Source organism: Cibotium barometz, chromosome 24, assembly GCF_041138505.1.
Source record: "Cibotium barometz isolate CiBa-2024 chromosome 24, ASM4113850v1, whole genome shotgun sequence".
Lineage (NCBI taxonomy): Eukaryota > Viridiplantae > Streptophyta > Polypodiopsida > Cyatheales > Cibotiaceae > Cibotium > Cibotium barometz.
In genome coordinates this window covers 30,784,600-30,811,309 of record NC_141069.1, presented here as the reverse complement: position 1 = coordinate 30,811,309, position 26,710 = coordinate 30,784,600, and the positions used below count along the sequence as shown (strand labels likewise).

Genomic DNA, 26,710 nt, shown 5'->3' with positions numbered 1-26,710 from the left:
TGGCCAAGAACTATAACTTTTCATCTATTCTTTCATTGTTGTTAAGACATGAAAAAAGACAAAAGTAATCTCTAGCTCTAAGAACTTGTACCAAGACTCCTCCAAGGAGTTTTATTTAATATAACTTGAAGAGAGCGGCTGGCCCAAGACTATTTCAACCCTAGTGTGGTGTCTTCTCTCTTTACTCTCTCTCTTTTGTTTATTTTCATATTTTCTCTAAAGGTTTTACGTGTGAAATTGTTTTTTTCTTGAAGATAAGCTAAGTAACCGTGCCATAGCCCTTATGAAGGTGTATTTCAGTGGTATCAGAGCGAAGGTTATATGTATCTTCTATGAGCACTAACCATCTTTACACATGGTGCTTTTGACTTTTTCTTCACATGTTTCAAGGGATAATCTTCACCCTTACTTACTATACACACCAAAATGTCATTGAAGAAGACTAACACAAATGTGAACTTTTCACTGAATCTTTCCACATGGGGAATGACCTTCAAGAACTTTTGTGTCACCGAAGCACAAAACACAAGTTGTTGATATGTAAAAAAGCAATGTGCGCACACACAAAAAAAACGTTTTGGAAAAAAGTAGCGTGGTACTGATGATGTGGCACTAATACGTGGTGGAAAGAAGAGAACCAAGCCACCAAAAGTGGAAAGTAAACCCAATAAGACCCAAAAACCCTCATGGTCAAAGAAACTATTTGGACACTATTCTCAAAGATCCCGACTTGATGAGAATTTTTAAGCACCTATATTTTGATGCTTTGATGACAATGTCCGCATATCTTACAATGAATCTCCTATAGAATGATGCAAGTCCTAGGAACCCTCTAAATTAAGTTGTATTGGTCAAAATAGGCCACTTTTGCACACTATGTCTTCTTGGGATCCACTCTAATGTCGACTTTCCCAACAATGTGAACAAGGTACTCCAACTCACTAGCCATGAATGTATATTTGCTTTCCTTAACATACATTTAGTTGGCACGAAAGGCATCCAAAAACATTGCACACATGTTTCAAGTGATTATATTCACCCTTAATATACACCAAAATGCCATTGAAGAAGACCAACACAAACTTGTAGAGAAGAGGTTGAAGCACTTTATTCATTAAGGCTTGAAAAGTGGCGGGTACATTGCATAGCCCAAACGACATAACCATGTAGTCATAAAGACGCATCTCAATCCTAAACTCCATCTTATAGTCATCACCACTCTTTATCCTTATTTGATGGTATCCGAACCTCAAGTCAATCTTGGTGAAGACACAAGAACCCTTCAACTCATCCAACCAAAAGCTAATTAATGCAAGGTATATAATACCTATTCTTATTAATACGAGCTTTGTTCAAATCACCATAATCCACAAACATTCAAAATTCCTATCTTTCACCGGAGATACAAAAGTATATTTACTTGGCTCCACCCGTCCCACATCCATCAATTCTTACCCTTGTTTCACCACCTCATCTTTCTCCACTTTCGACAATCTAAGTCGTGGCTTGTTGATAGGCCTAGTAGCATTAGGAGATTCATAGTACTGAAGGATCCAAGACTTGAGAGCCAATCACAACTAGGAACCATATTAATGGGTCCCATGTAAGGAACAAGAAAATCAACTTTTCATGTGTATTAATTCGATGGCTCCAAATTCACATCTTGACACATCATTGTGTAATTTAATGTACCCCCATTTGCCACTTGAACTTCATGAAAAGTTACCAAAGGTATGGGCTGTAATTTGAGACTGCACAATGACTTCTTATTCACAAAACTATGCATACTTCCGCTATCCACCAAAACATGAGCCACTCTACCATTGAAATTAACCTTGAACCTCAAAGTGTTTGCACCCTTGCATCCCGCATAAGAATCATAAGATAAGGTACACAAACTCGGCTTCATGCTTGCTCGATCATAGGCATCCATCATTATATACTTGCAAAGTCTCTTGCAATGTAACACCAGGGTCAAAAGGAAACTCCCTCTCTAGTGCATGATTATCATCACCCTTGATGAACTCATTGCAAATTACCAAAGGTTTCATTGTCTTCCACATGTTCATTTTTAATAACTTTGGGTAAAACTATATTGATAGTGACATTTCTAAATTTGCATCTCTTACTATGCTCCTTATGCCACTTCTCACCACATTTATAGCAAAGGCCCTTGTATCTCAACCTATTCATTCAGTCTTCCTTCATGAAATTGCTTTTATTCACACAACCAATCGCTAGATTTCCATCCCCACTCAGAGCTTTAGAAGGAACCACTACCAAATCTTAAATTTTGCATAGACGGTGGGATACCTAGGAATGGTGGGAGTTGACAAGACATCCTTTTCAAAGGTTGAGGCTTTCAAATCAACCCTACCAACACTCTTTGTTGGTCCTATAAGACACTTTTATTATTAAAAAAGATGCTTCTTGGACTATAAGCGAGTTTTAAAGAGCTTTTCTCAAGTGCTTTTGGCCAAGAACTATAACTTTTCGTCTATTCTTTCATTGTTAAGACATGAAAAAAGACAAAAGTGCTCTCTAGCTCTAAGAACTTGTACCAAGACTCCTCCATGGAGTTTTATTTAATATAACTAGAAGAGAGCGGCTGGCCCAAGACGATTTCAGCCCCTAGTGTGGTGTCTTCTCTCTTTACTCTCTCTCTTCTGTTTATTTTCATATTTTCTAAAGGTTTTACGTGTGAAATTGTTTTTTTCTTGAAGATAAGTTAAGTACCCGTGCCATAGCCCTTATGAAGGTGTATTTCAATGGTATCAGAGCGAAGGGTATATGTATCTTCTATGAGCACTAACCATCTTTACACATGGTGCTTTTGACTTTTTCTTCACATGTTTCAAGGGATAATCTTCACCCTTACTATACACACCAAAATGTCATTGAAGAACACTAACACAAACGTGAACTTTTCATTGAATCCATCCACATGGGGAATGACCTTCAAGAACTTTTGTGTCACCGAAGCACAAAACACAAGTTGTTGATATGTAAAAAGCAATGTGCGCACACACAAAAAAAACGTTTTGGAAAAAAGTAGCGTGGCACTGATGATGTGGCACTAATACGTGGTGGAAAGAAGAGAACCAAGCCACCAAAAGTGGAAAGTAGATCCAATAAGACCCAAAAACCCTCATGGTCAAAGAAACTATTTGGACACTATTCTCAAAGATCCCGACTTGATGAGAATTTTTAAGCACCTATATTTTGATGCTTTGATGACAATGTCCGCATATCTTACAATGAATCTCCTATAGAATGATGCAAGTCCTAAGAACCCTCTAAATTAAGTTGTATTGGTCAAAATAGGCCACTTTTGCACACTATGCCTTCTTGGGATCCACTCTAATGTCGACTTTCCGAACAATGTGAACAAGGTACTCCAACTCACTAGCCATGTGTTCCTGACCATGGGGCCCATCAATATGTTTCTTGGTTGTGATTGGCTCTCAAGTCTTGGATCCTTCACTATGTATCTCCTAATTCTAGTCCTATCAACAAGCCACAATATAGATTGTCGAAAGTGGAGAAAGATGAGGTGGTGAAACAAGTGTAAGAATTCATGGATATGGGATGGGTGGAGCAAAGTAAATCTTATTTTGTATCTTCGGTGCTTCTTGTAAAAGAAGAAGGATAGGAATTTCGGATGTTTGTGGATTATGCTGATTTGAACAAAGCTTCTATAAAGAATAGGTATTCTATAACTTGCATTAATTATAGTACTGAAGGATCCAAGACTTGAGAGCCAATCACAACTAGGAACCATATTAATGGGTCCCATGTCGGGAACAAGAAAATCATCTTTTCATGTGTATTGTTTTGATAGCTCCAAATTCACATCTTGACACATCATTGTGTAATCCAATTTACCCCCATTTGCCACTTGAACTTCATGAAAAGTTACCAAAGGTATGGGCTGTAATTTGAGGCTGCACAATGACTTCTTATTCACAAAACTATGCATACTTCTGCTATCCACCAAAACATGAGCCACTCTACCATTGAAATTAACCTTGAACCTCAAAGTGTTTGCACCCTTGCATCCCGCATAAGAATCATAAGATAAGGTACACAAACTCGGCTTCATGCTTGCTCGATCATAGGCATCCATCATTATATACTTGCGAAGTCTCTTGCAATGTAACACCAGGGTCACAAGGAAACTCCCTCTCTAGTGCATGATTATCATCACCCTTGATGAACTCATTGCAAATTACCAAAGGTTTCATTGTCTTCCACATGTTCATTTTTAATAACTTTGGGTAAAACTATATTGATAGTGTCATTTCTAAATTTGAATCTCTTATTATGCTCCTTATGCCACTTCTCACCACATTTATAGCAAAGGCCCTTGTATCTCAACCTATTCATTCAGTCTTCCTTCATGAAATTGCTTTTATTGACACAACCATTGGCTGGATTTCCATCCCCACTCAGAGCTTTAAAAGGAACCACTACCAAATCTGAAATTTTGCATAGACGGTGGGATACCTAGGAATGGTGGGAGTTGACAAGACATCCCTTTCAAACGTTGAGGCATTCAAATCAACCCTACCACCACTCCTTGTTGGTCCTATAAGACACTTTTATTATTAGAAAAGATGCTTCTTGGACTATAAGCGAGTTTTAAAGAGCTTTTCTCAAGTGCTTTTGGCCAAGAACTATAACTTTTCATCTATTCTTTCATTGTTGTTAAGACATGAAAAAAGACAAAAGTAATCTCTAGCTCTAAGAACTTGTACCAAGACTCCTCCAAGGAGTTTTATTTAATATAACTTGAAGAGAGCGGCTGGCCCAAGACTATTTCATCCCCTAGTGTGGTGTCTTCTCTCTTTACTCTCTCTCTTTTGTTTATTTTCATATTTTCTCTAAAGGTTTTACGTGTGAAATTGTTTTTTTCTTGAAGATAAGCTAAGTAACCGTGCCATAGCCCTTATGAAGGTGTATTTCAGTGGTATCAGAGCGAAGGTTATATGTATCTTCTATGAGCACTAACCATCTTTACACATGGTGCTTTTGACTTTTTCTTCACATGTTTCAAGGGATAATCTTCACCCTTACTATACACACCAAAATGTCATTGAAGAAGACTAACACAAACGTGAACTTTTCACTGAATCCATCCACATGGGGAATGACCTTCAAGAACTTGTGTCACCAAAGCACAAAACACAAGTTGTTGATATGTAAAAAAGCAATGTGCGCACACAAAAAAAAACGTTTTGGAAAAAAGTAGCGTGGTACTGATGATGTGGCACTAATACGTGGTGGAAAGAAGAGAACCAAGCCACCAAAAGTGGAAAGTAAACCCAATAAGACCCAAAAACCCTCATGGTCAAAGAAACTATTTGGACACTATTTGGACACTATTCTCCTTGGCTCCACCCGTCCCACATCCATCAATTCTTACCCTTGTTTCACCACCTCATCTTTCTCCACTTTCGACAATCTAAGTCGTGGCTTGTAGATAGGCCTAGTAGCATTAGGAGATTCATAGTACTGAAGGATCCAAGACTTGAAAGCCAATCACAACTAGGAACCATATTAATGGGTCCCATGTCAGGAACAAGAAAATCAACTTTTTATGTGTCTTGTTTCAATGGCTCCAAATTCACATCTTGACACATCATTGTGTAATTTAATGTACCCCCATTTGCCACTTGAACTTCATGAAAAGTTACCAAAGGTATGGGCTGTAATTTGAGACTGCACAATGACTTCTTATTCACAAAACTATGCATACTTCCGCTATCCACCAAAACATGAGCCACTCTACCATTGAAATTAACCTTGAACCTCAAAGTGTTTGCACCCTTGCATCCCGCATAAGAATCATAAGATAACGTACACAAAGTCGGCTTCATGCTTGCTCGATCATAGGCATCCATCATTATATACTTGCAAAGTCTCTTGCAATGTAACACCAGGGTCAAAAGGAAACTCCCTCTCTAGTGCATGATTATCATCACCCTTGATGAACTCATTGCAAGTTACCAAAGGTTTCATTGTCTTCCACATGTTCATTTTTAATAACTTTGGGTAAAACTATATTGATAGTGACATTTCTAAATTTGCATCTCTTATTATGCTCCTTATGCCACTTCTCACCACATTATTAGCAAAGGCCCTTGTATCTCAACCTATTCATTCAGTCTTCCTTCATGAAATTGCTTTTATTGACACAACCATTGGCTGGATTTCCATCCCCACTCAGAGCTTGAAAAGGAACCACTACCAAATCTGAAATTTTGCATAGATGGTGGGATACCTAGGAATGGTGGGAGTTGACAAGACATCCCTTTCAAACGTTGAGGCATTCAAATCAACCCTACCACCACTCTTTGTTGGTCCTATAAGACACTTTTATTATTAAAAAGGATACTTCTTGGACTATAAGCGAGTTTTAAAGAGCTTTTCTCAAGTGCTTTTGGCCAAGAACTATAACTTTTCATCTATTCTTTCATTGTTAAGACATGAAAAAAGACAAAAGTGCTCTCTAGCTCTAAGAACTTGTACCAAGACTCCTCCAAGGAGTTTTATTTAATATAACTTCAAGAGAGCGGCTGGCCCAAGACTATTTCAGCCCCTAGTGTGGTGTCTTCTCTCTTTACTCTTGTCTCTTCTGTACCCGTGCCATAGCCCTTATGAAGGTGTATTTCAGTGGTATCAGAGCGAAGGTTACATGTATCTTCTACGAGCACTAACCATCTTTACACATGGTGCTTTTGACTTTTTCTTCACATGTTTCAAGGGATAATCTTCACCCTTACTATACACCAAAATGTCATTGAAGAAGACTAACACAAACGTGAACTTTTCACTGAATCCATCCACATGGGGAATGACCTTCAAGAACTTTTGTGTCACCGAAGCACAAAACACAAGTTGTTGATATGTAAAAAAGCAATGTGCACACAAAAAAAAAACGTTTTGAAAAAAAGTAGCGTGGTATTGATGATGTGGCACTAATACGTGGTGGCAAGAAGAGAACCAAGCCACCAAAGGAAACTCCCTCTCTAGTGCATGATTATCATCACCCTTGATGAACTCATTGCAAATTACCAAAGGTTCCATTGTCTTCCACATGTTCATTTTTAATAACTTTGGGTAAAACTATATTGATAGTGACATTTCTAAATTTGCATCTCTTATTATGCTCCTTATGCCACTTCTCACCACATTTATAGCAAAGGCCCTTGTATCTCAACCTATTCATTCAGTCTTCCTTCATGAAATTGCTTTTATTGACATAACCAATCACTGGATTTCCATCCCCCCCACTCAGAGCTTTAGAACGAACCACTACCAAAACTTAAATTTTGCATAGACGGTGGGATACCTAGGAATGGTGGGAGTTGACAAGACATCCCTTTCAAACGTTGAGGCATTCAAATCAACCCTACCACCACTCTTTGTTGGTCCTATAAGACACTTTTATTATTAGAAAAGATGCTTCTTGGACTATAAGCAAGTTTTAAAGAGCTTTTCTCAAGTGCTTTTGGCCAAGAACTATAACTTTTCATCTATTCTTTCATTGTTAAGACATGAAAAAAGACAAAAGTGCTCTCTAGCTCTAAGAACTTGTAGCAAGACTCCTCCAAGGAGATTTATTTAATATAACTTGAAGAGAGCGGCTGGCCCAAGACTATTTCAACCCCTAGTGTGGTGTCTTCTCTCTTTACTCTCTCTCTTTTGTTTATTTTCATATTTTCTCTAAAGGTTTTACGTGTGAAATTGTTTTTTTCTTGAAGATAAGCTAAGTACCCGTGTCATAGCCCTTATGAAGGTGTATTTCAGTGGTATCAGAGCGAAGGTTATATATATCTTCTACGAGCACTAACCATCTTTACACATGGTGCTTTTGACTTTTTCTTCACATGTTTCAAGGGATAATCTTCACCCTTACTATACACACCAAAATGTCATTGAAGAAGACTAACACAAACGTGAACTTTTCACTGAATCCATCCACATGGGGAATGACCTTCAAGAACTTTTGTGTCACCGAAGCACAAAACCCAAATTGTTGATATGTAAAAAAGCAATGTGCGCACACATTAAAAAAAACGTTTTGAAAAAAAGTAACGTGGTACTGATGATGTGGCACTAATACGTGGTGGAAAGAGGAGAACCAAGCCACCAAAAATGGAAAGTAAACCCAATAAGACCCAAAAACCCTCATGGTCAAAGAAACTATTTGGACACTATTCTCAAAGATCCCGACTTGATGAGAATTTTCAAGCACCTATATTTTGATGCTTTGATGACAATGTCCGCATATCTTACAATGAATCTCCTATAGAATGATGCAAGTCCTAGGAACCCTCTAAATTAAGTTGTATTGGTCAAAATAGGCCACTTTTGCACACTATGCCTTCGTGGGATCCACTCTAATGTCGACTTTCCCAACAATGTGAACAAGGTACTCCAACTCACTAGCCATGAATGTATATTTGCTTTCCTTAACATACATTTGGTTAGCACGAAAGGCATCCAAAAACATTGCACACATGTTTCAAGTGATTATATTCACCCTTAATATACACCAAAATGTCATTGAAGAAGACCAACACAAACTTGTAGAGAAGAGGTTGAAGCACTTTATTCATTAAGGCTTGAAAAGTGGCGGGTACATTGCATAGCCCAAACGACATAACCATCTAGTCATAAAGACGCATCTCAATCCTAAACTCCATCTTATAGTCATCACCACTCTTTATCCTTATTTGATGGTATCCGAACCTCAAGTCAATCTTGGTGTAGACACAAGAACCCTTCAACTCATCCAACCAAAAGCTAATTAATGTAAGGTATAGAATACCTATTCTTATTAATAGAAGCTTTGTTCAAATCACCATAATCCACAAACATTCAAAATTCCTAACCTTCACCGGAGATACAAAAGTATATTTACTTGGCTCCACCTGTCCCACATCCATTAATTCTTACCCTTGTTTCACCACCTCATCTTTCTCCACTTTCGACAATCTAAGTCGTGGCTTGTTGATAGGCCTAGTAGCATTAGGAGATTCATAGTACTGAAGGATCCAAGACTTGAGAGCCAATCACAACTAGGAAGCATATTAATGGGTCCCATGTCAGGAACAAGAAAATCAACTTTTCATGTGTATTGTTTCGATAGCTCCAAATTCACATCTTGACACATCATTGTGTAATCCAATGTACCCCCATTTGCCACTTGAACTTCATGAAAAGTTACCAAAGGTATGGGCTGTAATTTGAGACTACACAATGACTTCTTATACACAAAACTATGCATACTTCCGCTATCCACCAAAACATGAGCCACTCTACCATTGAAATTAACCTTGAACCTCAAAGTGTTTGCACCCTTGCATCCCGCATAAGAATCATAAGATAAGGTACACAAAGTCGTCATGCTTGCTCGATCAATAGTACACATAGGCATCCATCATTATATACTTGCAAAGTCTCTTGCAATGTAACACCAGGATCAAAAGGAAACTCCCTCTCTAGTGCATGATTATCATCACCCTTGATGAACTCATTGCAAATTACCAAAGGTTTCATTGTCTTCCATATGTTCATATTTAATAACTTTGGGTAAAACTATATTGATAGTGACATTTCTAAATTTGCATCTCTTATTATTCTTATGCCACTCCTCACCACATTTATAGCAAAGGCCCTTGTATCTCAACCTATTCATTCAGTCTTCCTTCATAAAATTGCTTTTATTGACACAACCAATCGCTGGATTTCCATCCCCACTCAGAGCTTGAAAAGGAACCACTACCAAATCTTAAATTTTGCATAAACGGTGGGATACCTAGGAATGGTGGGAGTTGACAAGACATCCCTTTAAAAGGTTGAGGCATTCAAATCAACCCTACCAACACTCTTTGTTGGTCCTATAAGACACTTTTATTATTAAAAAAGATGCGTCTTGGACTATGAGCGAGTTTTAAAGAGCTTTTCTCAAGTGCTTTTGGCCAAGAACTATAACTTTTCATCTATTCTTTCATTGTTAAGACATGAAAAAAGACAAAAGTGCTCTCTAGCTCTAAGAACTTGTACCAAGACTCCTCCAAGGAGTTTTATTTAATATAACTTGAAGAGAGCGGCTGGCCCAAGACGATTTCAGCCCCTAGTGTGGTGTCTTCTCTCTTTACTCTCTCTCTTCTGTTTATTTTCATATTTTCTAAAGGTTTTACGTGTGAAATTGTTTTTTTCTTGAAGATAAGTTAAGTACCCGTGCCATAGCCCTTATGAAGGTGTATTTCAATGGTATCAGAGCGAAGGTTATATGTATCTTCTACGAGCACTAACCATCTTTACACATGGTGCTTTTGACTTTTTCTTCACATGTTTCAAGGGATAATCTTCACCCTTACTATACACACCAAAATGTCATTGAAGAAGACTAACACAAACGTGAACTTTTCACTGAATCCATCCACATGGGAAATGACCTTCAAGAACTTTTGTGTCACCGAAGCACAAAACACAAGTTGTTGATATGTAAAAAAGCAATGTGTGCACACAAAAAAATACGTTTTGAAGAAAAGTAGCGTGGCACTGATGATGTGGTACTAATACGTGGTGGAAAGAAGAGAACCAAGCCACCAAAAGTGAAAAGTAAACCCAATAAGACCCAAAAACCCTCATGGTCAAAGAAACTATTTGGACACTATTCTCAAAGATCCCGACTTGATGAGAATTTTTAAGCACCTATATTTTAATGCTTTGATGACAATGTCCGCATATCTTACAATGAATCTCCTATAGAATGATGCAAGTCCTAAGAACCCTCTAAATTAAGTTGTATTGGTCAAAATAGGCCACTTTTGCACACTATGCCTTCTTGGGATCCACTCTAATGTCGACTTTCCCAACAATGTGAACAAGGTACTCCAACTCACTAGCCATGTGTTCCTGACCATGTGATTGGCTCTCAAGTCTTGGATCCTTCACTATGAATCTCCTAATGCTAGTCCTATCAACAAGCCACAATATAGATTTTCGAAAGTGGAGAAAGATGAGGTGGTGAAACAAGTGTAAGAATTGATGGATATGGGATGGGTGGAGCAAAGTAAATCTTCTTTTGTATCTTCGGTGCTTCTTGTAAAAGAAGAAGGATAGGAATTTCGGATGTTTGTGGATTATGGTGATTTGAACAAAGCTTCTATTAAGAATAGGTATTCTATACCTTGCATTTCGGATGTTTGTGGATTATGGTGATTTGAACAAAGCTTCTATTAAGAATAGGTATTCTATACCTTGCATTAATTATCTTTTGGATGAGGTGAAGGATTCATGTGTCTTCACCAAGATTGACTTGAGGTTCGGATACCATCAAATAAGGATGAAGAGGGGTTGACGACATTTAAGATTGAGATGGGACTTTATGACTACATGGTTATGCCGATTGGGCTATGCAATGCACCCGCCACTTTTCAAGTCTTAATGAATAAAGTGCTTCAACCCCCTCTCTCCAAGTTTGTGTTGGTCTTCTTCAATGACATTTTGGTGTATATTAAGGGTAAATATAATCACTTGAAACATGAGTGCAATGTTTTTGGATGCCTTTCGTGCCAACCAAATGTATGCTAAGGAAAGCAAATATAACCAAATCAACTTTGCATCTGTATTCTTTTGATAGCTCCGAATTCACATCTTGACACAGCATTGTGCAATCCGTTGTAGCCCCATTTGCCACCTAAACTTCATGAAAAGTTACCAAAGATAAGGGCTGTAATTTGAGACTGCACAATGACTTCTTATTCATAAAACTCTACATACTTTTGCTATCCACCAAAACATGAGCCACTCTACCATTAACATTTACCTTGAACCTCAAATTATTTACACCCTTCAAGGTAGATATTTATCTTTTAAATCTTCAAGAATCCTTACTAATGTTGGATATACAAGCTTGATGCTAATCATAAACTATATAGATGAATCGTTCCCCAAAGGTATATCTCATCTAGGCAACTCCTGCAAATTGTGTCAGGATTCAAACTGGAAGCTTATCAAAGCTTTACGGATAATTTGTTTACACAAAGGAGTAAAAGATCATCTCTGCGAGCTCCTGCAAAAATCACAGAAAGATTACTTCTCCTAAACATGATCATTGGTAGCTGTAATTGACATAATATGTGCCTTAAGAGGGAAATATTGTTGCTGAACTCAAAATATAGTTGAAACATTCCTTATCTTTGAAGAGGAGGTTTTAGAAAGTTAAAAATTTATTTGTTCAGATTTGAAGTACTGGGACAGTGATCCATAGTTGCAAAGCATCAACCAAACTCATGGATATAATTCATTAATTCCCTAGTCATGTGATATGAAAAGGAAAGCAAGGCCCATTATACTCAGCTGCATAAACTCAAGGCAAGAGATTTCCTTACAGCCAAAGCAAGGAGATAACACCCAAGATCTGATCAAGCCAAAGAAAGTAAGATAACACCAATGATTCACCCATTGGATGACGGCAGAGCCCTTGAGATGTAATACCTGATTGAGAGTTTCCTCAGCAGTGACTGAGCCCTAAACCAAGAATGCTATTACAGATGCCTAATATTAATCTCTAGCTTTATATGGGATGCTCCAAACCAGCCTTCCAAATCTCTCTCGTTTACCAAGTTAGCTGATTCCACAACAGCTTACGTAAGAGATGCAGTCTCGAGATTGCATGAAGGGAGAGCCAAAGATCATCCTGAGAGGCTACAGACTTATGGCTAGATCTACTTTGAAGCTGACCCCCCTGGAGGGTAAGGCAGCTCATGTCTTGACCACCCACCAGGTTGGGGGCTTTAGCAGGTGCGGTGTAGCTTAACTTAGACCAAAGCAGGGGAGGAGGCAATGCGCCTCCCCAAGCTAGGGCAATGGCGAGATATATACCCTCCCATGTCAGAATGTGCTGTGCTTTGAGGATTTGTCCTCACTGAAGTTCAGGGAGTCATGGTTGTATGGCTCCCTAATGGAATGGGAATGGCGGGGATAAACTGCATTCAGGCAGAACGACATGTACCTGGCACCCAAAAGGGAGCCAGGCATCTTTCCTCCCCCTTATGTTCCAAGGATTAAGGAACTGTATGGAAACGAAAGGGGTTTGCCTATAAGTTTGAGGACAAAAGGTTAGCCCCTAACATGCCAGAGGAGGAACTCATGAGTGTAGGTCTACCCAATATCAGGCACTCCAGGTGGAGGAGTTAGCTCTGTTGGTCAACGGTAGAAAAGAACGTAGGCCCAGAATTGGGGTGCCATAAGAAGGCACTCAAATTGGAATGCAGGCAATGATTTAAATATCAAATTTGGCAGCTGCCCTCTCATGAGCCTTGAACACGGACTCTGAAAAAAGCAAGAATATTTAATGAAGCATTTTTGCTCAAACTTGGACTACTAATGCTTTGATTCATTCATAAAGAAAGGATTAACTGAAACCAGGCAACCGCAGGACCATGGTGAGCCACACAATGCCAAAGATAAATGCGCAAGACTTTTCATTGGCATCCTTGCACAGGGCTAGCACAAAGTGCCTGAGGGCAACCAACCTTTAAATGTAGCTACTTTGCTTTACCCTAAGGGCTGGATTGGTAAGGTACTGATCTCTCCCAAAACGTCTGCCACTGTTTGCTAGCAGTTTAGAAGGCCTTTGACACAGCTCCCCTTTTTCAGGGACCTTAAAACCTAGACTCTCCACCAGAGACAACTTGGGCAGCCATGGATGTGTGTATGAGTAAAGGTTGGTATCACTGGAATAACAAAGAAGGTTAGGACCCGAAGGCCACTCCCCCGACCCCTCTGGGGTCCACCCTGTTGCCCCCCAATCTCTGTCCCCCCCCCCCCCCCCTTCTCTCCTCAGAGGTGCAGTAGCAAATGCACGGATGAAGCTCGAGGTAAGCTTCTGGCTCATTTTGCTGCTGAATTTCTGCACCACCTACATCATTTGCTGGCTGTCCTGTACCCTCATTAGTTGGATCACCAACTGTGGAATGAAATTCCATAGGTAGTAGACCTTCAAACACATCATTTTCAGCCTGATTTGCCTCATAACCAGCCATGGATATTTCTGATTTTTCATCAAAAATCACATCCCGACTAGTGAATATCTTCCTGGATAGTGGGTCATATAACCTGTAGCCCTTGCTCTCACGGCTATACCCAACAAAAATGCATTTTGTGGCTTTATCATCCAGCTTCCTCCTCAACTCTTTGGGTATGTGTGCATATGCAAGACACCCAAAGATACGAAAACGCGATACAGACGGCTTGCGGCCATGCCAAGCCTCAAAAGGAGTAATGGAAACCAATGCCTTTGTAGGACATCAATTCAAAATATGACAAGCACACATGACAGCTTCCACCCAAAAGATATGTGGTAGTCTCTTTGCCTTTAGCATACATCTGGCCATCTCCATGAGTGACCGATTCTTCCTTTCTGCAACCCCATTCTGCTGTGGAGTGTAAGGAGTAGTATACTGATGTTTTATACCTCTACTCCCAAGAAAGGAATTCAGCATATGTGACATATATTCCCCCCCTCGGTCAGAACGGAGAGTCTTGACCTTGCATCCTGACTCTGTCTCAGCAAGTGCTACAAAGGCCAAAAATGCATCATATACCTGTGATTTCTGTGTCAAAGGATAGACCCAGCATATACGAGAGAAGTCATCAATAAATGTTGCAAAATAAAAGCAACCACCTAATGACTTCGTTTGCATGGGACCACAAAGATCACTGTGTATAAGCTGCAACTTTGCAGTTGCTCTTAGAGCCTGATCACGTGGAAAGGAAAACCTATGCATTTTTCCCAAAATACATCCTTCACAAATGTGATCTGGAGGCTTCTCCATGAGAGGTAGATCTGTAAACATGTTATGTCGCTGCATAACTAAAGAAGAAATGGACAACAAATTCTTCTTTATCCCTGGTACATATAAGGCATCTGTAAGGCGGAGAATGGATCCATCAATGGCTGTGAGCTGAATCTCCCCAATGCCACGAACTGGATATGAAGCATTGTTGGCACACTGAACAGTTTTGCCAACAGGGGCAGAGCCAACATGACTAAACAAATCCCTGCGAGATGTGATATGCTTTGAGGCACCACTATCAAAATACCAAGTACATGCATGCTCTGTCATACTGAGTGCCTGTGAAGACCAAGAGGCATCATAGCTGCATGTATAAAAACAGTAATCCCTGTCCTCAACAAAAGAAGCAGTCTCTGGAGGAGCTTTAGAAGCATCATTAACAGACATCCCAGCTTCCTTTGCCTTCTCTTTGGCAATCCTCTTCCTACATTCAGTGATGTAGTGACCTGGCTTCTTACAGTAATGACATTTGCCCTTCTTCTTGGGCTGTCCATCACCTTTCTTGGTATCCTGTGAAGAACCACCATCACCTGAATTTTGATTTGAACTCTTTGGCTGAGTTTTTCCTTTCCCCTTTTGACCTGTAGTAAATGCTTGTTCAGCATTTGTGTTCATATTCATATTCTTCCTCATTTGCTCCTCTTGTAGTAAGAGAGCAACAAGTTCCTGATACTTGAGGGGTTCAACAGCATTCCTCATGCTGAGGTTCAAAGAGGTATGAAAAGCCAAGTAAGATCTTGGCAAAGAGTGCAAGATGGTGGACACAAGCTGTGTCTCAGGAATAATCTCATCCACATTGATGAGTTGCTCTCTCAAATCCTGCAGCTTGTTTAAGTGGCTAGACATATCATCTCCTTCATTCATTTTCTGATTTTCCAGCTCTCTTTTCAAAAATGAGATCCTAGCCTCATTACGAGCAGCATACATCTGCTCCAAAGTCACCCATGCATTCTGTGAAGAGCCAGCTGAACGAATATGAGGTATAATGGACCTCTGTACTGACAATGCAATGAGTGACAAAGCTTGTGCATCCCTGGCATCCCATGTCTTTTGAGCATTTGTTCTTTGAACAGGCAATGGCTGCCCTGGAGCCTGTACCTGTTGTCCTCGTCCACGAGCACCCCCTTGGGGAGGAGTCTCTGGAGCCAATGGACCTAGACGTGGTTCATCACCACTAACAAAATCCCAAAGAACTTTTGCCACAAGCACATTTTTCAGCATAAAACTCCACAAGGAGTAGTTCGTGCCATCCAATTTGTCTTCCTTAGACAAATACGTGAATACATCACTTTGCTGTTGATTTGCCATTATGCCTACGCACAATGTTGTACCTGTTTATCAAAAAACCCAATAGCAAAAACCCTGAAAATAACTGCACTCCACTGAATATAGTTCACCCAAATATGCCTGCACTCTCAATCCTCTGAATGTGCAGCTCAATGCACCAATGACTGAGTAGAGCAGCAAATGGCGTACACAATGCCAAAATGCCCCAAAAATGCCCAAATTTGCTGCACCCAAACTGTGCAAAAAACCTGTATAGTTCTTTGCTAGAAAGTCTACCTGTATTTGCCTGTAGATTTTCACAGAGAAAATAAAAATGCCCAATATTCAAAAATGTAATGCTTACCACTACTGTGCTGAGCAGTTGTAGAGTCGACTGTACTGTGCAGGTACACAGCAGCTACAGTCGAGGTGCTGCACAGAAGCAGGTACAGAAGCAGGGCGAGTAGATACAGTTCGGAAGCAAGTACTGAAAACTGGTACTGAACAGGTACGGAACACCAAATGCTGATGGTCGCCTGTACTGACAGTTGTACGGCTTGTCTGCGCAGGTGTGTACAGAAGCGCTGCCTGTGTACTTGCAAAGGCACCATCAATGAGGTGCTTCATGTACGCCATGACATAAAAACCGCAATCCATCGCATTCGATGGTTGAGGCACATGCATCACCATTACCCTCCCATTACCTCCATCTGCATGCTTGGGTTCACCAACTCTTCTTTCAAACCCACATCAGTTGTGTGTCCAGCAAGGAAGTCCATCACACTGCCATCATTGTTGCAAGTTAGTTTCAAAGCAAAAATCATCCTGGATAGCTCCTAATGTGAAGATTGTGCAACTCAATACCTTTGAACATGAGGGAGACCATCTTTATAATCCTTCATAGCAAGGGAGTCAAAGTACAATATGGTGAATTTACTAGGCAATACAGGAGCACGCAGTGCTGTACGCTGCTGGGCGAGCAGGTACACGTCAACTGCTGTCGACTGTATGCAGGTACAGTACGGGTACTGAAGGCGGCGCTGACGTGTACGGAAGCACAGATGTACGGAGCAGTACTGTCCTGCGCAGGTGTGTACTGGTGCAGGTACACTGTACGGGGCTGTGCGACTGTACCTTCAGTTGATGGAAACAGGCGATAACATGTACAGAGCAGTGCAGTATGAAAGGTAGTGATACCAAGTACGGGCAGGGCAAGGGCAAGCCTTCAGAGCTCTGATACCAAATGAAGGCAATGAAGGTGTTAGGGTTAGGGTTTGGAGATGCTGCAAACAAGCGTGGAGAGCAACAGAGAGGGAGAACACAACTTCAATATTATGCTTGATAAAAAGTGAAGTACAATAGCCACATAATAGTGACCCTAAAGATATGTGTTCACATGTCCGGCCATTAAATGTGCCGGGTGGACCAAAACACCTATAAACTGAATTTAAGTGAAACTAGGCTAAACTGGGGGAAAAAACCTCCACTAACTGAAGTAAAAAGTGCCCCAGTAATCTACTGATGATCACTAGCACTCCTCTGGGTGCATACACAGCGTAAAACCCAACACTCCATTGACCATGCCCAAGGATTATCTAACCTAGAATTGAAACCCTAACGAGGTTTCATAGACCCGACATCGTCGTACACATCGCATGACACCGTGATGGGTTGTGGCTAGCGAGCCTGCTTGGTACCAATGGTCCCAACCTAGCATCCCATACCACTAGACCAAACCACCCACCTTGCAACTCCATCGCCACAAGAATCCTGCATGCTTCCTTGGTAACCTTGGGCCACCACGTGACTACTTGACCTCTTGTGTCTAATAAGTGACCCCAAGGTCACTTATATAGTAATAACCAAGCTATTATTGGCCCTTGCTCTATTTATAAGCTTTTAGCCATTATTAACCATAGGGTATTAATTATAAGCTTTTAGCCAATCTAGACCTCTTCTTGCTAGCGCCCTTAGCCAACATGTGAATCTTCCAAGTTCCCACACCCCGGCTAAGCCCTTAACCCTAATCTTGGGTTAATCCTAATCCTAATCTTGGATTAGCACATGCTCCTAGCCCTAATCCTAGGCCTATCGGGACGTAACATACTTCCCCCCGTTCAATTCATGTCCTCGTGAATGCATAAGGAGACAAGCCTATGTACTTGAATCTCCAGATCCAGACATCCATCCATAGCATCTAGTCAAGTCTAGTGTCTCTTACCTAGGTCAATATAAGACTCCTTTTGTAGTACCTACTACAAAAATCCAATCCAATTCTCATCCAAGAGCCAAATCTCAATAGGACATCTAGTCACAAAGTGCAACAAGCTCTACCGTAACAACCCTAGCACAAACCTATAGCACAACTTGACTGTCATACAAACACTGGTCCACTGAATGCACAACTAAGTCCTCGTGCCTTGTACTTCCAATACAAGATCTCCCCAGTCCAATCCTCATCTAAGACTGAATGGAGATTGTGTTTTTACACATAACTAGTAGATACTCACGTCTATTTTAGGGCAAGCATAAAACTCCCCATCAATTTCCGTGAATGTCCCATGTGCTCGAACAACTTGAAGAGAACATACGGCTAACAACCACTTTCACCCCACCAAATTGGAATGAACCAAAGGTCCACGCTATCCCATTAACAAATATCCTGAAGGAAAATGGTTATAAAATATTCCACCTCTAGCATGTCCATGGGTTACACCACATTGAACAGGTGAAAAATCCACATGACTCCAAATTCCTAGAATCAAAATAACCACGTGGAACTGTCTACCCTAGAGTATCAAACCGTCCAACCATCAACTAGTCTAGACATTCAGTCAAAGTCCCAGATGTTTCAAACTTCTCATCCCTCTCATGTACAAATCTGATGCATCAATTTTATTTAGCCATCACAAGAGTGTGTGTGAGGAATCAGCCTATGGGTAACATGCCATGCTCAGGCAACCAAGAAAGTTCCTTATCTTGTTGTCCCTCACAAACCAGCACTGCTCCTCACAGTTGCCATCGGTTAACTATGCCAAAGCATAGAGTGTCCCATACAAGAAATCCGCAAAGCCTCGGCAGATCCTACATGAGAATAAACTCTGGCGCCCCATACCACCAGAGCACACCCCACATAAAACCTCCATTAAGCATGATCATAGGTAGAATGGCCACTTTCCTCCCTACAACCCAACCTTGAAGTAACCGAATTCCCCTCTGAACACCAAGATCACACCTCAGGTCAACTTGAGGATCAATCCAATCCATGCAAAGTCAAAGATGAAGATACCACCATGTTCACAGCCTAATCCGTGTCCCTGGCTCTTGCAGACAGCTCCACTAGTTGTCTATAAGCTATACAGAAATTTCGGCCTAGGCATCTTAGATTATGACCATCACCACAAGACAGCCTAACTCGGCCTCCCGTCTTAGGTGAAGTCAGCACCCAACAAGTCTGCGTGCCACCCAGTGACTATCCAAATAACACCAAGGGTTCATGGTAAAGCCTTTTGTGATCTCTAACCGAAACCCTAACAATGTTTCATAGCCCCGACATCATCGTACGCATCGCATGACCGCGATGGGTTGTGGCTAGCAACTCATCACCCAACTGTAGTTGGGTGGTTGCCTTGAACCACCCATCAATCCCTCATATGCATGAAAACATGCCCACCATGAGTGTGCATGTCACCAGGAGGTGAAACTTTTTTGCAGTTGTTTTCCTTATTTACATTTCTTTATAAATATATATATTTTTCTTTTCTTTCTCTTTGGTTGCTGTTGCTTTCCCCCGGGATCTCTCGGAAGGGCTTGGGCCATTGCAATGTCAGAATGGGTCAGCCAGTGGGACTTTGGACCAGTGGGGGTTGGCTAAGCCTGAGAACTGCACTGAAAGATGAATGACAGTGTCCAAGACATGGGCACTGAAAGATGAACGACAGTGTCCAGGACATGGCCACTGAATGAGGGTATAGGCCAGTTTACACTAGTAAGTGGCCGCCACCGAAATGTGAATGTATCTTGAATTCTAAACAAATTCTGAAGTGACCATAGTGGTCAAAGATGGTCAGGAGACCAGAAGGAATGCAGATGACATCATCCCTAAAATCTAGGGAACTGCTATTTTTAGCAGTGTCGGAATTGAAGAGTGTTCGCGTCAGTTTGTGCGGAATGTCAAGGGGACCAAAAGCTGACAAAGGACTGTTGTGAGAATGTGAACCAGTCAGGAGATTTTTAGCCTTGAAGATTGCATGTGGAAAAGGCTTAAAAATGTGCCAAGTGTCAAATTTTGGTGCATTTTCCTCATAGAGAAGAGGGAAGCGTGGGAATTTGGGAAAAGGAGGCTCATTTGCAGCCATCGTGTGGTTTTGTTGCAGGAAAATCAGCATTTGTGGTGCACTCCCTTGCCCTACAACTCATGAATTGAGGGTTGAGCTTGCTCCCCACAGTCTCTCTCTCTCTTTCTCTCTCTTGCAAACTATGGAAATGCTCTCATCAGGTACAGTTGTGTGAATTTCATGCTTATATGTAAAGGTTAGTTGCCTCCTTGAACAGGAACAGGTGTAGTTGGTTCCTACACCAAAGCAGGGACGGAAGAGGGTAATAACCTCTTCAATACAATGCTGTTTCAGCATTGTTTAGGTGCTGTTTTTGGGCTGTTATGTTGCCCGGTTGATGCCAAAATGCAGTAGGACTTTGCTAAAGTCCTTCAGGACAGTACAAGGGTTATTTTGGGCTGAAAACAGAGCTGAAAACAGGTCTGTGCAGGAAATTACAGCAAGCTGAATTGTGATGTTTTGGACTCCATTGGGTAGCTTGATGCCTATGGAAGTGAGCCTGTCAGTTGGGACCCATTCTGAGATGTTATGGAACAGTTTTAGTGCAGTTATGCTGGCAAATTTCTCCCAGAATTTGTAAAACTCAGCTGATGCAAGTAGAGTGCTTTGTTGCACTTGTACTTTGTAATTTCCAACCTTTTAACAATAAAGAAATACCGCAAGGGGCGCCGGACTTCGGGGCCAATGTGTTGTTGAGCGAGGGAGCGAGGATTCTGTGATTGTGTGTCTGAGTAAGTCCAGGTTATTTGTGAATGAATTACCGCTTTATGTGTCCATAGACCGGTTTTATGGTTCCGTTGCCGGGACAGGGTCCTCTTTTCTGCAAGAGCCTGGACACGGATTGGATTGGGTGAACAGGAGACACACATAGTGAGGTACAACTGATTACAGGTGAGAAAGAGTACGGTCTCTTTCTTTGGATACAGGTTCCCTTAAACTTTCAGTTGACAGTATGACAGACAAAGGGAAAGGCAAGCTCCCTGCCGAAGAGAGTTCCTCTTCTACTCGCAGACACCATATAGAGGTGACAGGTGCCCAGGTGTCAGCCTCTGCTCGGATGGAGCCAGTAGTACACCCAGCCTTGTTAGAGGAAGAGCAAGAACAAGAAGATTTATTTCATGCGCAGCTCCTGAGCATGGTTGGTACCTTTGAACAGTTGGTGAAGAATCCCAGGATGAAGAGGTATTTGCAATCAAGGACAGGGGATTCCCAGGCTGAATCATCTCAGCATGTAGTTGACAGGGCACAGGAACAAATGCCAAGGATGCCACAGCATGTAGAGCAGACACCAACAGTGGCAGCTGATCCAGTGCAGCATGTTACACAGGCACAGGTACATGCATTTAATGGCCAGGAAAGTAATGTGCAAAGGGTCATGCCGACCATTCCTCCATTCTTTGCTTTCCAGCCTGGCTATTTTGGTGGTGGATCTGTTTTCCAGGCCATGGCTAGGCCGCCCACAGTTTTGCCAAGATTGATGTCAAGAGGGTCACCAGGAATGATGCCTATGGAAGCTGTGAACCCTCTTTATGCCAATATAGGTGTGCAGCCCGGATTTCAAACTTATTTTAGTCCAGCTTTGGGGCCCGCAGCACCTGTCAGTGTGGCTGAATTTTCTCAACCTAGTGGACAAAGAGCAGTAAGGACTGATGCAGAAAAAGTGCAAAAGGATTACAAAGAAGGAGGTCAAGCAGTAAAGTTTGAGACTTTCAGTGGGATGCAGGACAAATTGAAAGCGCTGACTTTTATTCAGCAGTTTGATGCAACATACACTGGGGGTAACTTTACAGAGTCTTCTAAGGTGCGGAAGGCTGCTACTTTCTTGAAAGGTAATGCATTGCAGTGGTGGACCTCACTGTTGATGCAAGGACAAGCACCTCCTACATGGGTTCAATTTAAGCAGCAGTTCTCTTTTGCCTGGCTTACAAATACTTTTGAAGTGGATGTTATGACAGCATGGCACAAACTTGATGCAGCCAACTGTGTAAATTTGGAAGAGTATAATAAGAAGTTTTGGGATGCACTCTTGCCAGTAACTTCCTACAGGACAGTGCCATTGTCAGAGCAAATAGAGAAGTATTGCTGTGGTTTGCCCAAAGAAATCAGGGATTATTGCATTAAGACCAATGTTTCTAATATGACTCAGCTCATTGAGAATGCAAACATGGCTAATGCATTGCTACAGGAAGGTTCACGTGGCTTTAAGAGCACAGTGAAGAAGGAACCTCAAGACAAAGGACAGAAGAGGCCACTGTATGGCAAGTCATTTGAAGAGAGAAAGGCATTGATGCAAGCTGGGAAATGTTTCATCTGTGAACAGAAAGGGCATATGGCTGCAAAATGTCCACAACAGCCACCAAAAAATGCGGAGGATAAACAAGGGCCACCCAAGAAGAAGACAATGCCGAGTGCAGGATTGATACCTGACATGGTTGGTGACCAGCCATGTGATGATGCAACAGAATTGTGCAGAGCATGGGGTAAAATCAGAGATGCTACAGTGCTGATTTTCTTTGACCCTGGTGCTCGAGCCAACTTTATTTCACCAGCATTGGCAGCCAAGTTAGGAATTCGTGCTGAAGAGATGGGACCAGTTGGACAAGCTGATTTGGCATGCCCTGGGCATTCACTTCCTGTCACTCCCATACTTGGCAAACCTCACATGCATATACAGAGTTATGTCGACACAGAGGAGTTTCTTATCATGCCCTTGGAAGGATGTGATGTCCTATTGGGAATTCCATGGTGTCATAGGAAACATGTAGTGTTGGATGCTTTCAACAGGAAAATCACAATTGTACATAGGGACAAGACTCATGTTCTGGATGTGAAGCTGAAAGGAGAGTCTGTCCCAGTTATTTCTGCTTTTTGAACCTGAATTCTGAATGACCTGTACATTTGCATTATATGTTTGGCAATGTACAGTTTTGACGTTTGTTGTCAATGACTTAATCAATGAATGAACTTTCAGTGCTTTGAAGTTGTATCTGTTACGCTTCAAATGAATGATTTACATGTTGTGACACTAATAGTACAAGAGATATGCTATCACCCTGTGTTGCATTCGGGAACATGTATTTGAAAGGCTTGAACCTGCGATGGCACAAATGGTAGTGGGGAATCCCTATCATCGCCCCGTGTCATCCGTTGGCAGGAGATACATGCGATGACACTAATCACCTGCGGAGTCTTGTGATCGTCCTGTGTCATCCGTTTGCATGTGGACTTGCAATCGAGGTCGCTTGCTTCTTTCAAGAGGGGGGTATGTCACCAGGAGGTGAAACTTTTTGCAGTTGTTTTCCTTATTTACATTTCTTTATAAATATATATATTTTTCTTTTCTTTCTCTTTGGTTGCTGTTGCTTTCCCCCGGGATCTCTTGGAAGGGCTTGGGCCATTGCAATGTAAGAATGGGTCAGCCAGTGGGACTTTGGACCAGTGGTTGGCTAAGCCTGAGAACTGCACTGAAAGATGAATGACAGTGTCCAGGACATGGGCACTGAAAGATGAACGACAGTGTCCAGGACATGGCCACTGAATGAGGGTATAGGGCCAGTTTACACTAGTAAGTGGCCGCCACCGAAATGTGAATGTATCTTGAATTCTAAGCAAATTCTGAAGTGACCATAGTGGTCAAAGATGGTCAGGAGACCAGAAGGAATGCAGATGACATCATCCCTAAAATCTAGGGAACTGCTATTTTTAGCAGTGTCGGAATTGAAAAGTGTTCGCGTCAGTTTGTGCGGAACGTCAAGGGGACCAAAAGCTGACAAAGGACTGTTGTGAGAATGTGAACCAGTCAGGAGATTTTTAGCCTGGAAGATTGCAAGTGGAAAAGGCTTAAAAATGTGCCAAGTGTCAAATTTTGGTGCATTTTCCTCATAGAGAAGAGGGAAGCGTGGGAATTTGGAAAAAGGAGGCTCATTTGCAGCCATCGTGTGGTTTTGTTGCAGGAAAATCAACGTTTGTGGTGCACTCCCTTGCCCTACAACTCATGAATCGAGGGTTGAGCTTGCTCCCCACAGCCTCTCTCTCTCTTTCTCTCTCTTGCAGACTATGGAAATGCTCTCATCAGGTACAGTTGTGTGAATTTCATGCTTATATGTAAAGGTTAGTTGCCTCCTTGAACAGGAACAGGTGTAGTTGGTTCCTAAACCAAAGCAGGGACAGAAGAGGGTAATAACCTCTTCAATACAATGCTGTTTCAGCACTGTTTAGGTGCTGTTTTTGGGCTGTTATGTTGCCCGGTTGATGCCAAAATGCAGTAGGACTTTGCTAAAGTCCTTCAGGACAGTACAAGGGTTATTTTGGGCTGAAAACAGAGCTGAAAACAGGTCTGTGCAGGAAATTACAGCAAGCTGAATTGTGATGTTTTGGACTCCATTGGGTAGCTTGATGCCTATGGAAGTGAGCCTGTCAGTTGGGACCCATTCTGAGATGTTATGGAACAGTTTTAGTGTAGTTATGCTGGCAAATTTCTCCCAGAATTTGTAAAACTCAGCTGATGCAAGTAGAGTGCTTTGTTGCACTTGTACTTTGTAATTTCCAACCTTTTAACAATAAAGAAATACCGCAAGGGGCGCCGGACTTCGGGGCCAATGTGTTGTTGAGCGAGGGAGCGAGGATTCTGTGATTGTGTGTCTGAGTAAGTCCAGGTTATTTGTGAATGAATTACCGCTTTATATGTCCATAGACCGGTTTTAGTGCACCACATAGTGTAGGAGCCTCCTCTTAAGGTTTTTTCCCTTTTTCCCTTTTTTTAAAAAGAACCTTAATATCAATTAATGCCTTTCTATTTTGGAGAGTGAGGTGGCTGTCTACTGCATGAGACTCAGTGCACTGTTCGGGCCTTGCAAATGCAGCCCTGATTGCACACATCGTGGCTGCTCACGCTGCCAACACCATGACCCCACAAGTCTTCCTTCTGCCTTTAACCATGTCACCACCAACATTTCCAGCTTCTCGTTACCACATGTCCTCAGTCACCATCAGAACTCGAGGGAACCTGATGTCATCAACGATGGTTGAAGCTACTGGCCACTGTCAGTTGAATAAGTCATTGCCTGCAGCACAACTACAACTGCTGCTGCTGCTGCTTGTTCCAGGGAGGCCCACCAAGCCATGATGCTATTGTAGTTGCCTTCTTTCAGCTGGTATTGCTCACACAGAAATGCTGAAGTCGGGTCCCCACAAAGCTTCTCTCTCTCTCTCTCTCTCTCTCTCTCTCTCTCTCTCTCTCTCTCAGAGAAGACCTCAGAGAGAGCTGTTCATAGTCTCTTTTTCACACAGAAAATGAATGATGCTCACATAGTTCCTTCAATCTCTCTATCTACCCAATGTGCCACTCAATGGGAATGAAGAGAAGATATAGATTACCCTGCCCAGTCACACACAAGCTGATCAAAACACACTACCCACAAAACTCCTCACATAGAAAGAAAGAAAGAAAGAAAGATTTTATTAACGTCTTCCAAAAGACCGAACTCGGCCTATGAGACAAATCGGAGTACCTGTATGGGGTTATCCTCTGTCATCCCAACAAAATGAAAAAGTACTGAATAAAAAAGCTGAATCTGGGTGTGCAGGGGATGGAGCTCTATTACTAGGAGAATGCAAAGCTATATGCATGGAGTATACAATCATGATATGCAACCTAGCTAGCTCCCAAGAAGGGAAGCTCTGATACCAATTGAAGAATCTAACACTCATATAAAATGGTGACAAATCTGAAACACAAAATGATAAGCGCTCACAAGTAATTGTGTTGAGCTATTGATTAAGAAGAACACCACAAAGTAATAAGAGAATCAAATCATTAAGAACGAGGGACAGTCACAAACACTAAGGAAGATCAATGATTCACTAAGTAACACTAACTAAAAGCTATACACACTTGAGAACAAGCACAATGAGCTTGACACAAGGAGTATTCACAAAGCACCACAGGTTCAGCGATCACACAGCAAGGTACAACACAAAGCACACTCATACACCCCACAAAGTGTGTGTCCAAGAGTTTTTATAGGCCCATTGGAGATAGGTGCCTTCTTCCCCCAAGTCTCTCCGCCTCCCCTACATTATCTCCACCTCCCTAGATACTAGGGGAGAGGCTGCTCCTTACTCCTTAGAACTTAGGCTAATATTTGTACCCTTGCAAAGTAATATTAACCCCCACAAAGTTCCACTAAGACTAAGGTGTGGATGTTACATCATCCTACCTCCAACAGA

General features: G+C 41.6%; 1 protein-coding gene across 3 annotated transcripts in view; it reads right to left on the bottom strand.

Moving 5' to 3' along the window:
* Positions 1–11,866: 11,866 nt before the first annotated feature.
* LOC147625170 (xylose isomerase family protein) overlaps positions 11,867–26,710 on the bottom strand; it is a 72,961-nt gene continuing 58,117 nt past the window's right edge. For all 3 annotated transcript variants that reach the window (XM_086818420.1, XM_086818421.1, XM_086818419.1), the window contains one exon: positions 11,867–12,091. In XM_086818420.1, coding sequence (XP_086674546.1) covers positions 12,056–12,091 — 36 coding nt within the window. In that variant the 3' untranslated portion in view covers positions 11,867–12,055. The remainder of the gene's footprint in view (positions 12,092–26,710) is intronic.